The sequence below is a fragment of the Pomacea canaliculata genome, linkage group LG5, assembly GCF_003073045.1.
Source record: "Pomacea canaliculata isolate SZHN2017 linkage group LG5, ASM307304v1, whole genome shotgun sequence".
Lineage (NCBI taxonomy): Eukaryota > Metazoa > Mollusca > Gastropoda > Architaenioglossa > Ampullariidae > Pomacea > Pomacea canaliculata.
Window position 1 is genome coordinate 30413457 of NC_037594.1, and position 14304 is coordinate 30427760.

Here is a 14304-nt window from a genome sequence, read left to right on the forward strand (position 1 = left end):
TGTTGGAAGTTGAGCAACATTAGCATTAGTATATTGGAAGTTTAGCAATGTTAGCACTGGAATGTTGAAAGTTTCACAACATTAGCAGTAAAGAAATTGTTGACAGAAGGGGCGGTGTGCAGGCATGTCTGTGGTTCATCTTGAGAGAATCAGTTGGGTTTCAAAAAAAGGAAAATGGTAAATTACCAGTGAATACAATACTGTAATGTATTTACACACTTTTAAAATCCCTCCTCAACACACACCTAAAGTTATTGGTGAAGACAAACCTTACCTTTTTGGAACTTCCCTGAGTCGCTTGGGCACTGTTGACTGCAAAATTATGCAATAAAAATACTATTCAAGCAAAAAAACAAGTGCAATGTTGTCATTGCAGACAAGAACTTAGAAGCAGACTGAAACTTTAGTCATGACCCTTCAGTTCTTCACTTTAAGTTCAGTCAAGATCCCATTAATGTTACAAATCAGCCAAACTGTGTATTCTATATATATATATCTTTATTTACCTCATAAATTTAAAAAAAAATTTTTGGTATCAATTCCAAAGATACAACAGTTTAGATTTTCAATGAAGTGATTTATTGAAGTCAAACAAGAAATTAATGTTAACATTTGTGGAAAGCTATGAAATATACAGTTGTCATAAGTTTATTATAAAGTATGCTGTGAATGTTATATTGAGAAAAGCATGTGTAGACTGACCTAAATTCTAACAGACATTAATGAAGGCCACAACCAAAGTGAAAGCTTTGAGTATATGCCAACAAGGCCTTGCCTGGTCATAGAACTCACTATTGTGGCCCTGAGGAAGCTGAGCTCTTCACAAAACCTATTTGAGAACTGTAATTTTAAGGGTTTATACCTCACAGAGTTTTGGGGAATGGTATCTCATAACAAATAAAACCCACTTACTTAAAAATGTTTACACTCGGGTTAGCTTTTAATGTATATTTCAAATGAAAACACCTGCAGTATTTCTGTAACTGGTGGTAATAAATAATAGGAAGTTACCTGTTTGGAACCATACAGCCTGACTATTCAAGAATGATACAAAAAATGTTAGCAGTCAAGTTACATGGACATATGACAGCTGATTAGTCACCACAAAGCCTTTAGTAGAAAGATTTCAGTTTTATACCAGTCATGTGTCACCAAGCAGTCCTCTTCTACATCAGCAGAATCACTGTAATTTGGATGTTACCAAAGAAAGCATTTTTTTATGTACACAGTACACTCTGCTTATAAGCATGCTCTCTGGGTTAACAATATGCTTAAATATGATTGCAACATGCTTATAATTTTAAGGCAATGGATCTGAGGCATAACCTCTGTAACTGCTCATAGGTGTGTTTGAAATATATTGCTTTTTCTGCTTTAAATAACACTTTCTGCATACAGATAAATACTGTATGACAGATCTGTCACTTGTCAGAACATGAGATACAAGCCTCTTCTTTTGTACGCCTAATTTCATAGTATTATTAGCTGGAGGAAAGCCATCAAGGTTAGAAGGCAGTAAACAGCGTGCAAGTGCTCAGTCCATATCCAAGCATGCATCCATATCAAGTTGCTGGCAGGCTGATCAAATAACATCCACACTTACAGAGCCACCCACCTGAGGGTGGAGTTGTGTTAGAGATCTTTTTAGCCTGACGTGGTGGAGAAACTGAGGTAGCTAAAACAAGAAATGGTCTGGTGTGAGAAAGTAATGTTTTTCATTTTTTAAATAAAATTAAAACCTTGGATTAAGTTTGACAGGCAAAATAAACTGCAATGTCTTTCAAAGTTGAATAGATAGTACTCATTTTTTAATAAATCCCATTCGTTTAGCAACTGAAAAGAATTAGAATATTTCTATTTCTCCCCCTCTTCTTGCTGGCTTCTGACACCCATTCCTTATATTTTTTTATCTTCTCCTCAAACACAATTCTTTATGATCACAAATAGAAAGTGTTACCAAAATGTTGTTGATATATATTGTTACAACAACCAACACTTACATTGGGTATTAAAGGTTCTTCTCTCACAACTTTTTTGGATCTTCTCTTGAAGATTTCCTTGCTTGTGCAGGTTCTGGTGGTAGCTATGAGGAGAACATTTAATAAGATCAAATTTTATTCCATCTTGCTCAACATGCTCAATAATACTAGTGAAAAGAATAGTACCACTTGAAAAAAAGTGAGTGCAACATACAAACAGCAGGCAACATTATTTTGCTGTGTAAAATGAGGATCACATAAAACAACTGTACAGTAACTATTGTAAGGAGTCAGCATGCTAAATTTACAATCATATGGAAGAGTTTCTCAAACTTGCTCTTTTTCGTGCCCTCCATGTACACAGTTATGTATTTATGGGAAAACATGTGGAAAAGGTGTTAGGTGGGTTATCAGGATGATGAGCAACGAAATATCAAAAGAAAATAAAAAAATGATAAAACATCAATATGTAAAGGACTGGAGGCTAGCGTTTGTTGGTAGTTTTTGGCGGGGCTGGCAGTTGATTGTTTGTTGTTGGCAGGACCTGGCTGGGGTTAAAGGTCTTAATTGCCCCAGGCGTATAGCATCGCGGAAAGTATACTGTGTTATCTCTGTTAGCATCTCTGTTTTAACATGCTCCAATAAATATTGCATGTTTTTGGGGGTTGGTGACACAAGGACTGTTATTGAAAGAATGAATGATGTATTGACTGGTAGTTATTGTCCACTTTAATAATGACATAGGCTAATTCAATATTTTGAGCCTGAGAGGAAGGCTCCACTCTGAACCCTGAGAGCTGTGAACAACCCCCCACTCATCCTCTTCCAAGTATTTTTTTCCAGCAATATCATGGATGGTTCATAATGAACTTCCACTTTTATCCAGTGTACATTATAGTGGCTATTGATTCATGGTCATAGCAAATAAACACTCTGAACTTTCATTCTGCGAATCTGGCCTTTTGAGCTCACTTTGAGCCGTTAGAATTGTTTGTATCTTGTCCTTGGATGCTTGTGCAAAAGCTTAAAGTCTGACAGGCATGATCTGTGGAACACATACAAAAAAAATGGACATGCAAAGTGTGAGTCCCTATACTCACATAACCAGACTAAAAAAAGAAGCCAGTTACCTTGCCTCTTGCCTGTTTGCTTTTCTCAACAGCTATTTCTGCAAAAGAAGTGCAAAGAATGTGCTTTATTTTTTAATAATAATAATAGCATCAAAATACAGATTCCAAATGAATAGCACACCCTCAAACAAAGACTCATTATAACTTAGGAAGTTACAAACAACAATACAGAATGCTAGTTACAAGATAAAGCAAGATGCACCCATCATAGAAAAAAAATTACAAAAAAAACTATGCATCTTTCATCTAAAAACCATTCTTATGATACACCTATGACATTCATGTTGAGGCATTACGCACATACTGCATCTGCCACTTTTGTTGCAGAACTGGTTCTTTCTTTGTAATTAGTGTCCTGGCTTCCTTATGACAAAATTGAGCAGAGCTGTTCTTTGTTTCTACATTCTATTGCTGACTGATCTACTCTCTTATTTCCTGAAATACTTGATGTGTTTGACTGGACTGACCAAGAGGCAAGCATTTGTGGGGCTGAGAGCAAGTCAGCGAAGAAGTCTGCTTTTTTTTAACTTGGTCTGCAGTAGAAGAAATTCTGCAGAAAACAAAAGGGCTAGGATTTCAGCCCTATAGTTGAAACACAATCTCTGACCAGTTCATGTAAATGACAGCAAATGCAAATGCCATTTCTATTATTTCTTGGGCATCTTCAGCTAAGGCATCAGTTTAAGGTAAGCAGCCAGCTTGCGGAGGATTTGGCAGTCTCATCTAGAGTCAATGTTTCCAGCACAGCATCAATTTGATTTCTTTGACAGTGATGCTAGGGATGGTGATCTTGACTTTTGATGTCAGTTGTCTGGGGTTAGTCTCTTGCAGAACACCGATCAGCTGTCACTTTTGAATGACTTAGTGAGTGGTTACCTCCACTGCTGTAATGGGAGTATTTGCACTAAGTACTTTGGGCAGGGTCAAAGATAAAGAAGTTACACAGTGGTGTTTCTCCATCCTTGAAATGCAGACACCCATTTTTAATCATTGAGATAAATTATATTTACCTGGTGGCGATGGAGCATCTGGCTCCATATACTCTTCCTCCCCATTCTGTAATGTAGAGAAAAACAGCATCTTTTTAAACCCTGCGAAAAATCTTATTAACCTTGCAAAGAGTAGATAATCAAAAGGTAAAAACCACGTTAATGTTGAAAATTAAAGTGAAAAAAATTAGTGAAAGAACAGAAAGAAAACATGGCAACCAAAGTTACAAAAAAAAAAAAAGAAAAAAAAAGAAGGGCATAAGAACTTCTTGTCGCATATTCTGATTTGTATTGTAATAGCAGCAAATGTGTAAATCAGCTTTATGACCAAAATAAAACAAATTTAAAAACTAATCTTGTCTGAAAATATCCATAAAAACAAATTCAAACTTAAAATTCTATTTTAAAAAATGTTCTGAAAACAGACACAAATATTTTCTGTGAAGTGAATTGATTACACAGTTTTAGTTCTCTGTTAGAAAAGTAAGACAAGTGAACTTATCCTGATGAACAATAAATACATCCATATCTGATTACATTTCTAGACCCCGAGAAAAAGCCTTCATGACTTTAAACACTTTGAGATGTCAGGTATAAGAATAAAACAGAGTAACAAATACAAGATACATTCATTTCTTACAAAACAAAAAACATACAATAGGCAAGTTACCTTTTGGATACATAAATAAATGAAATATCAGAATAATGGTTGTACGTCATGCCAGCAACTAAGGTTATATCATGACAAGAGAAGGTAACAATAGGTTAAAAGGATGGAAAATGAGACCTCCAGTTGATACTATAACACCACCATTAACAATAAAAGCTAACATAGAAAAATAGATAACATAAAAGGGTAGGTAATATGTTAAAAAGCGTGTTTTGGCTCAAAAGGCCACCTTTAAGCCAGAACCTTAAGCCACAACCCTAAACCAGAATATAACAGAACATAAACACCTTAAATCTAATGGTAAAGCCCTACCAGATTTAAAAATTGAAAAAGAATAAAAAAATAGCTAGCTGCTGATGGGATGGACCTAAACAGGGAAAACAAAAAGCCAGCTGAAAAAAATTGCTGGTGGGTACTCTGAATGCCAGGAAAAGTAATTAAATTATGTACAACAGTAAAAAGTCCTGGGCACTAGGGATGAACTGGTGAAAGTTAACCTGTCTGGTCCACAGAGTGCTGTCAGTGTATCCCAGTCAGTGCAGGCAAGACAGAATTGCAACTTATCTGTAGCCACCTGGTTCCAGCACTCGACAGCTCATATCCACAGCTTGGCCCACTTGAGACATTGGCGGTAGGAGGGCAGTACATAAATCAAAGCGACCAAGAAGCGACCATGTATGGCATGGTAGGCACCTTTGATTACACAGTAGCAATGACCAAGTGAAGCATCTCCTCTGGTCTCAAGGCTCACTTGCTGTTTATGGCACGAGCACAGATGAAAATGACCCCATTACATTACAGTGTACATTATATGTCAGTCTGGGAACTGAATTTTAATGTCGCACAGTTTTGGAGAGTGTATCTATTGCCGTCATTGCATGAGCTTGGGAGGTGATGTACACACTCACTAGTACAAGGGAGATAAACAAGTAGAATGGACTGCAGCATAGAGTTATCATTTCAATGTCACTGGAGAAGAATGAGGACAGAATGCTACAGTCCATATACCTGAATGTTGTTTATGAGGAAATGCATACCGCCTCCCACATTCTTGCCAGAAAGTTCAGGTGAGCAATCAGCACAATGTATGGAGAAACCAGGTAGTTGAAGAGCTGAATCGGGGATGTCTGAATGATACCATGTTTCAATGAAGCAAAACATTAGATATAGACATAGACAATTGTTCACAGTTGGCATGGTGGGCACTTGAGGAACAATCCCCTGCCGCATGGCCAGTCCCACTGCAGAGAAAACAGCAGGCTTGGGACTTACAGAAACTAGCCCTATAGCCATAATGCTGACAACTGAAGCATTGAAACAGAAAAAGAATGAAAAGAGATACTTTCAGTAAGCATAAGACGAAGAAAACAGTATTTGTGGATACAGATCTCCCATCTTTCTAGATGTTGACTCTTTGGACAGCTGTAATCCACTGGGGCGCCAGTTCTGCCAATGTTGAGCTCTGACATCTTGGCATGGTTAAGGTAATGAACGACCTTCCCTTACAAGAGTTGTGAGATCTGTGCATTGTTAATTGAATGGGTCGGTCCACAAACTGCTTGCAATCCCATCGGCAAAGGGCCTCAGAAGCCTTTTGGGTTCCACACTGGACCAGAAATTGTCCAGAGTGTAGGCACTTAATAAAAGAAAACTGTGAAGAAATATTTTTAATCCTTTCAAAATAATGGGACATGACAGACATGACATGACAGTACCACTTAGGGCATTTCCAGCAGGGTTACACAGTGATACAGAAGGAATATACTTTGGCCTTTGGAAAGGAAAACCGGACTGACCCTGGACCAGCCTTTTAGCAAAGCTAGGGCAATGCATGATTAGCCAATCTCCTCTCTAGGAGAAGTCTTGGCCACAAAGGTGTGTTGGTATGAAGGGCTGCAACGCATTAGGAGCCTCAACCTCCAAGATCCCATCCTTCTCCAACACGGGTCGTCCTGCATGGCAAACACATGGGGCCTAAAGGTGGTCGCAGAGAAGAGAAATGAAAAAGCGGATGATGGAAAAAGCAGGAGAAAGACCAGTACAGACTAAAGATAGGCAAGATAAAATAGGAGAAAAAAATGGGGTAGGGGAGAATTAGTTGGAAAAGAGTATAGGTGAAAGAGCCAATAAGGGAAAAAAAAAAACTGTGAAAGTGAAAGAGATGGGACAGCTTAAGTCACCCAGCCAGAGAGAGGCTGGGTGTTCACCACAGCATGAGGAGCCAGGCCATCAGGGGCAGCTAAATAAACAGAGTAACAAAAACACCAAAAAATTTGGAAGTACAGTTGAACTTCTGTAAGTCAAAATTCTTACTAACTCAAATTGTAAAGCATCAGTTGGTTGGTTTCCCATTAAAACAATGGATATTCAACTTCTATAGCTCAAAATGGCCTTGCCAAAAACTTCCACAACTTGAATAATTTTAATCCAGTCAGCATGCTGAAATCATTTGAAAATATATCAGAAAGTGTAAAATTGTGTACTCCTTCTGACCCTGAAGGAGGCAAGAACCATGGTGAATGACGTTCACTCATTGATCAAGTCGTGCAAAGATACACTCACGAACATTTTTGACTTGCTGTCTGTCATTCGACTCATTTATTTTAAAAGAAATGAAGAGAAATTGTCATCAGACATCCATAACAGACTTTTTTGATGGCAGTAATGATGCATGAGCACATGCAGGAATAAAGATAAGTCCACAGTGAAAAAAATGTTCTTTTTTTAACGAACTTCCTTAACTCTAACCTTTCGTAACTCAATTTTTTTTTCATCAGTTCCTTGAAGCTTCAACTTATAGAAGTTCGACTGTAAGAGAAAAACAAGGACATGCCAAGTCAATGAAGACAATGAAACTAGACACTCTGAATGAAAAAAACCCAAATTAACTACTTAGAAAATATTTCATCTGCTTATACTATTTACCTGCATAGACACCTTGCAAAAACCTCAATTAAACAAAGGTGAATAACTGGTAAACATTTAAACTGCACTGCATTGAGGAAATATACAATACACAAGCACCATGTGCAGCATAAGCAGTTCATTCAAACATCAAATGGCAAAATACTGTCAAAAAGCTGCTTCAAGCAAGACATACTTTTAGTCCTGTTTTAAAATTCAATGATGCACTTCCTGTGTTTGGTCTTAGTTTACCATCTAACAAACTGAAGGAGATGCAAAGTACAATTTACTACTGATTTATAGAGCAATGTGACTGCAATTAATCTTTTAAGGCAGATTAGGATGAAAGATTGATGAACACTTAGATAAAGATTAGAAATTCCTGGAAAAAATAAAAACCTAAATTATATGCATTTTTTCAAAAATGTATTGGTTCTAGTTTCATGCTGATTTCTGTTTTTTATGATGCATATATGCAGGCAAGCATACATAAGCATGCATGGAAGTCTATTATCCTCTGACTCTGACTTATATGCCAAATTATGCTGTAAAACAATATATATGAATGAAAACAGAACAACTGAACACCTCTAAAAATCTCACCACATTGTCTGCTGCCTCTTCCATAACTTCATAAACATCCTCTGGTTCCTTTGGCTGAAGTAAAAAAATAAAAAAGCACAAAAATATCCCCATCACCACACTTCTATACATGTGCAGCCATTCAATTCTTTCATAAGAGACTGAGTGGATGAAGAGCTTCACATAAAGAAACTGACCACAAGCTGATGTTTCCTTGCTGAAATTGTGTCCAGAGGATAAAATGGTAAAAGCAGTCCCATGACCTGACGGTTGTAGGATAGTGAGAGATTCAAAACCTCACTTACCATGGGACCAGCTTTTGTGAGGACAGTACCTATCTCCTCTCTCTCTCACTTCCCAAACACTCTAGAGCAGCGGTTCTCAATCTTTCACGTGTGATGCCTGACGAACAAAGTTGCGTCCGCGCGCCCCCCTTAGCCAGCAATGTAAGCTAATTTCACTAATACCGGTATAAGAAACTTTTAAAAAATGACCACCTTCACGTCCCCCTTGTAAGCACGTCACGCCCCACCATTTGAGAACTGCGGCTCTAGAGAGTCCAGTACCCACTCCACAGCTGGGTCAACTGTGGATAAGTATGCTATATCATGAGTATTGAACCAGCTAGCGTGCATGCCTTTGGCTTGAGATGCAACTGTTGCAACCAGTCTTGAGGGTAGAGAATGTTGTTCATAGGACAGGATGGATCCTCGATCATGTTGGAAATTTTTCACCATGGCGTACTAAGATTCCAACAGTGTGTGTGATACTTTCTTGTCCACATTTAAAACAAAGAATGAGAAGACTCTTTCTTTTAGCAGCCTTGAATCAGGGTCAGCTTAAACTTTCAAAACTAACAGATAAAGAGAACTTATTTTCTAGCCGTGGCAATAACATTTCTGTTCCATTTTTTTTAGCCTTATGATATGGCGATTTAGTGTATAAATGTATCGAACAGTCTAGAAAAAGCAGTCTCTTAGAAGATAGTGACTATGCTTGTATCAAGCTTGAATGAACATGAAGTTTTTTCAAGAGGCCTTATAAGTCAGTATTACATAACTAGCATTGTGAAAACAGATCTCCTACAACACATGATAAATTTGTAAGTGACTAATGAGAAAGAGGCAGTTAAAACAAAAAGCCTGTACAACTTGTGTATGACTCTCTTAAGTCATAAATTCACTTAAGCCAAATTGTACACTAATAACCCAACATTTCATCTTATTCTGTACATACAGCTATATACAAATAATAAGGAATATATGAGTATTAAGACACAAATATGCAATTTACACATGTAAACTCACCAGATGGTAAGACTTATAACAACTGTGACCCAGCTGAGCTTAACAATAGGAGTATGCTAGTGAAATACCTCCACAGATGGACGAGGTGGTGGTGGTCGATGTCCTCCAGGAGGTAGTAGGGGTGTGCTGCCCACAACTGGTGTGGGCTTTACCATATGGCCTCCACCTTTGGATTGAGTGTTATTTGTTTTTTCTAGTGTTTAGGAGGTCTAGGAGGTGGTGTTCCTTCAGTTTCTTTAAAAAACAAAAGAATGTTAAGGTGCAAAGAATTATTATGAATGTTTATATTTCGAGATTCCTCACTTTTTGTTATTGACACATTTTAAAGCCACTGAATAATATAAACTACAGCTTTAAATAAAAGCAAAATAAATAATACAAATATTAAATGTAATATATTTTGTAGCACATCACTTTCAATAAAGAAATGATCAAGTTAAAAAACAATGGGTTATGCTTTATATATGTATGTTTTTACCACACGTGCATGTGAATGTGTGTGATGTGTCTATGATAATTAATACAGCTTAATACTTTGACTGGTCACCAGATTTATGCATATCTTTTCATGATCTGGCTTATAAATATAAATATGCAATAAGGTGTATATATATATAATGCATTTAAAGAATCAGCATACATAATCTGGCAAAACAATCATTAATTTTTTTATATATTGAAACCAAGTTCTCATATTTTTTTAATATTTACAATTTTCTTCACAAATACTCCTTATGTGGTTATGTATGTACATATCTCTGCCTATTAGAACACTCTTTACATTTTGAAAATGTATTTGAGATGCAAGCATTTTATCAGGCATAGAAGTACATTAAATACCATTAAATAAATGAGAAAATTAGTATTTACTCTAGCAAAAAATTATTGATGTTACCCTGGCAAACTGCATCAACACTAGAATAAAGCAGACCCATAGTCTGATTCTTATAGATCTGTTAGAGACTTTATTACAATTCCAGAACCTGTAAACATTTACGGTAAAATATTATTGCTTTGAATCAAGGATACTAAATAAAACATTTTAGAAGTCAAAAATAGTTTGTTTTTATACACATTGCTCTATGTAGATTATTGAAAAGCTAAGAAAATGCTTCGCGCTTGAACATCTTGATCCGCAACCAAAATTTTTGAGTGAATGTCCCAGATGAGCTCTTCAAGCAGGATGGGGATGAAATAATAAATTCCCTCATTGCTCCGTGCCGAAGAGTCTTGGAATGCAAAGTATAGATGCAATCACTAGTCATACCCCTTCCAAAGAAAGAATACAGCAAACAGTGTCAAAACTACAGGCCATATGCCTAATCAATCACCCAAAGAAAGTGATTTTTTGACAGTAATCCAGAATCGCATCAGTACCACCGCTGAGGAACTTGCAGTAGAAGAACAGACTGGCTTCAGACCAAGTAGGAGCACAAATAAATAGATTTTTAACTATTACATCCTGATAAAGCAGCATCTTCAGCATTAAAAGGACCCTCTATCACAACTTCAAAAGACATTAAAAAGGCTTTTGACAGAGTCTGTTCCAACATCTTTTTGGAGAACACCCTGTGAGAAACTTTTCACAACTACCGCACTTAGATTTCTATGACTGGAAGGTGATATACAACTTATACTTTGCAGATGACATTGATCTGATAGCAGGCACCACCAGACAACTTACCAACAAACTGTTCAAACACATATGGAATGGAGAACACTGTTTAAGTGCACAGTCATGGTAACTGGAAACAGCAAGGCTGATATCTACATGAATGAAGCACAGATGAAAGAGCTAAACAGCTTTAAGTAGTTAAGAACCATCCTCTCCAAACATGGCATGTCCACAGCAAAAATCCATATCAGGATCATGATAGAAACAGCAGAAATGGCTAGGCTAGACAGGATCGTGACAGCAATAGCATCAGATTTACTATGAAGTATAATCAGTACAGGTCACTCATAGAACCAATCTTGTATTTATGGATGTGAAATGTGAAGTGTGCTTTGGATCTCATGCAGGAACAGAAAACCAATGATTTTGAAAATGGTCGCCCCATTCACGTTGCAGGAACTCCTACTCACAACTGTCAAGCAGCATAAGCTGGTTTGATCATATGACCTGGTACAACACTCTGCCGAAGACTGGCTTACAAACATGAAAGAGTGGACTGGTCATCCCATGCTGAACCTGCTCACCATTGCTCAAGACAGGTCTGAAAGGTGGGGGTTGTTAGCTACCACCTCTATCCATGTGTTCCCTCCAACAACTGGTACCAGTCAATGAATGAATGTATTGTAGAATGTTCCTCAAGAAAAGACAAAAACAGATTTCCATTGAAAGATTTTTAACAAGAATGCCATATACACCCCCCAGTTGAAGAACATCCCACAAAGACGTAAAAAAAAAACCCCTCCCAAATGTGAATTGCCTTTAGACATTATGGAAGGGGACTGTCATGAGATCCATTGTCATAACATGCTGCAACATTTTTGTTTTACTCGAATTAATTTAAAAGTTAACAACTATCAACAACAAAAATTAAATGGTACATTATGGGATGGGACTGACAAATGTACACAGCAACTGCAGATTGACACAATATCTGTTATGTAACCTCTAATGGATTCAATTTCTTTCATGTCGGCAAGTTTTGTTTCTTGTATGAAAGGGAATGGTTGGAAACTCCACCAAAAGTGTAATTAAAATGCAAAGACAAGTTCTTGCATGCATATATATATATACACACACATGTAAATATTAACTGATTGTTTTGACACATTTTTGTTGAAAAGGACTACTTTACATATTTCTGGTTGAATAGACACACAAACCAAGAACTGCATCATGATTACGAGGGATACAGTATCATCTATGGTCTTTTGTTATATTCAGTCACATGACTGATTTGTCTCAGAAAAAGGTTGACAAAGGATTTGATTTTTGAGCGCTGTAAAGTTTACAAAAGTGGTTGAAAGTAGCAAGTCAATGTATTGTGATGAAGCAAAGACTGACTTTTCTTACAGGACTTTAAATTACACCATGCTTGTTAGGATGAATTAGAAAGAAGCAAAAATATACAATTTGCATTTATTACCATTAGGTGGACCGGACACTGGCTCAAGGTATGATTCACCATCAGAATCTGAATTGCTGGGATCTAATGAAAAGCAATGTCAAGAAGTCAATCACACATGACCAGCTTTATGGATTAAGCATTAACACAACATCACACGATACAAGTGTTCTCAATATAAAAACCATTGGTCTCTTGTGAATGCATGAACAAAAGACACGTGTACTTAAAACTGACACTAATAATGCATTTCTTTGCAAAGAGATCCACAATGTTCTCCAAAGGAATTCCAAAACACACACACAGCTAAATGATAAGATTAGCTGGTAGACTAACAACAATGAGCAATTAAACCCAAATGAATGAGCAAAAAAGCCAATGAAATATGGTTATCAGAGGTCAACTCATTGCACCATTGTTCATACCTACTCACAGTCTAAATTGAAAAGAACTTGTTACACCTACTCCCCCAATGGATTACCATCTTGTCAAGGGTTTGAGTATTTCGAGGAGACTTCAAGCAGTGCTGACTGAAGCATTAGATCTGAGCAGGGTCATCCTTGTAAGTGGAAGGGTTGAGTCCAGATAAAAAGTGATCCACTGGTCCTCCAGCTCATAGGGGAATGGGAAATGGATTAACACAATCAGTAAACACTTGCTGTATACTCTAGAATCATTAATCTATCAGTCCTGATCTGCTAAGAACCTACAGATGAGGCAGATAAAGAGGACTTTTACAAGAGCTTACAGGCAGTAGTTGAAAAGATACCAAGTCATGACGAAATAATAGCAAAGGAAACAAAACAGAAGAAAAAAAATGAGGAAGGGAAATAACTATAAGATAAGAGATAATAGTGGAAATAGCAGACAAATGCAGCAGGCTGTGTGATTGATTTTTGCGAAGATACATAAACTGACATGCAAGTCACCTGATGGCAGAAAGAGACATTAACTACTTTTTTATAAATGGTAAACAGGTATTTCAAATTGTCAGAGTTTAAAGGGCAGATATAGGTAGGCATGACCTGGTCATTGGCAAACTTGCTCTAAAGCTCAGGCAAGCTTAAAGTAGAACAAAGATACCTATGTTTTGACAGAGATGAATTCATCAGAAATGTGCCATGGCACTGAAAAATAAGTTCCACGTCTTGAAGGCAGCTGACACCCAAATGATAATTAGAAACTGTAACTATAGAATGACAGAAGTGACAATGGAGAACACAGGCTTCAGAAAATCAGTAAGATATTCAGATCGCCTTAGAAAATGGAACACCACTAAGCAGAGGAAACATCGGCTTTTTAACATAAAGTCTCATCACAAAAAAGAAGATGGCGAAAAAATATTCCCAGAAAGACAAGGACATAAAGTGTAACTCTAGAGAAGATAAAAGTAAGTTCATAGAGATCCAAACCAAACACAAGACTTGACTGTGATCTATAAAAGTACAGAAAGGTTAACAGCGGAAAAAAGTATATATCTTCAAAAGCATTAGATTGGAACATCATCACAGAAAAAGTAAGAATGTAGAAAGATAGAGGGTAACTTTGAGCAACTGCTCAACCAACCAGACCCTCCAAAGACCAGAATTGAGAGGAGATTGTCTTTTATGCTATGCCAGCAACTAAGGCTACATCACCTTGAGAGAAGGTAATGTTACATAAAGGC

The 14304-nt window shown here is 37.0% G+C and overlaps 1 protein-coding gene across 10 annotated transcripts in view; it reads right to left on the minus strand.

Moving 5' to 3' along the window:
* The window catches only part of LOC112563569 (splicing factor, arginine/serine-rich 19-like), a 37396-nt gene that overhangs the window by 5132 nt on the left and 17960 nt on the right, over positions 1 to 14304 (minus strand). For 2 of the 10 annotated variants that reach the window (XM_025237633.1, XM_025237626.1), the window contains exons 10-15: positions 12660 to 12722; positions 9630 to 9795; positions 8276 to 8329; positions 4120 to 4165; positions 3110 to 3147; positions 275 to 2083 (exon numbers count right to left, since the gene is read on the minus strand). In XM_025237633.1, coding sequence (XP_025093418.1) covers positions 9755 to 9795; positions 12660 to 12722 — 104 coding nt within the window. In that variant the 3' untranslated portion in view covers positions 275 to 2083; positions 3110 to 3147; positions 4120 to 4165; positions 8276 to 8329; positions 9630 to 9754. Of the gene's footprint in view, positions 1 to 274; positions 2084 to 3109; positions 3148 to 4119; positions 4166 to 8260; positions 8330 to 9629; positions 9796 to 12659; positions 12723 to 13063; positions 13251 to 14304 lie in introns of those variants that run through there. The other 8 variants (XM_025237628.1, XM_025237627.1, XM_025237629.1 and 5 more) reach the window with 8 other exon arrangements.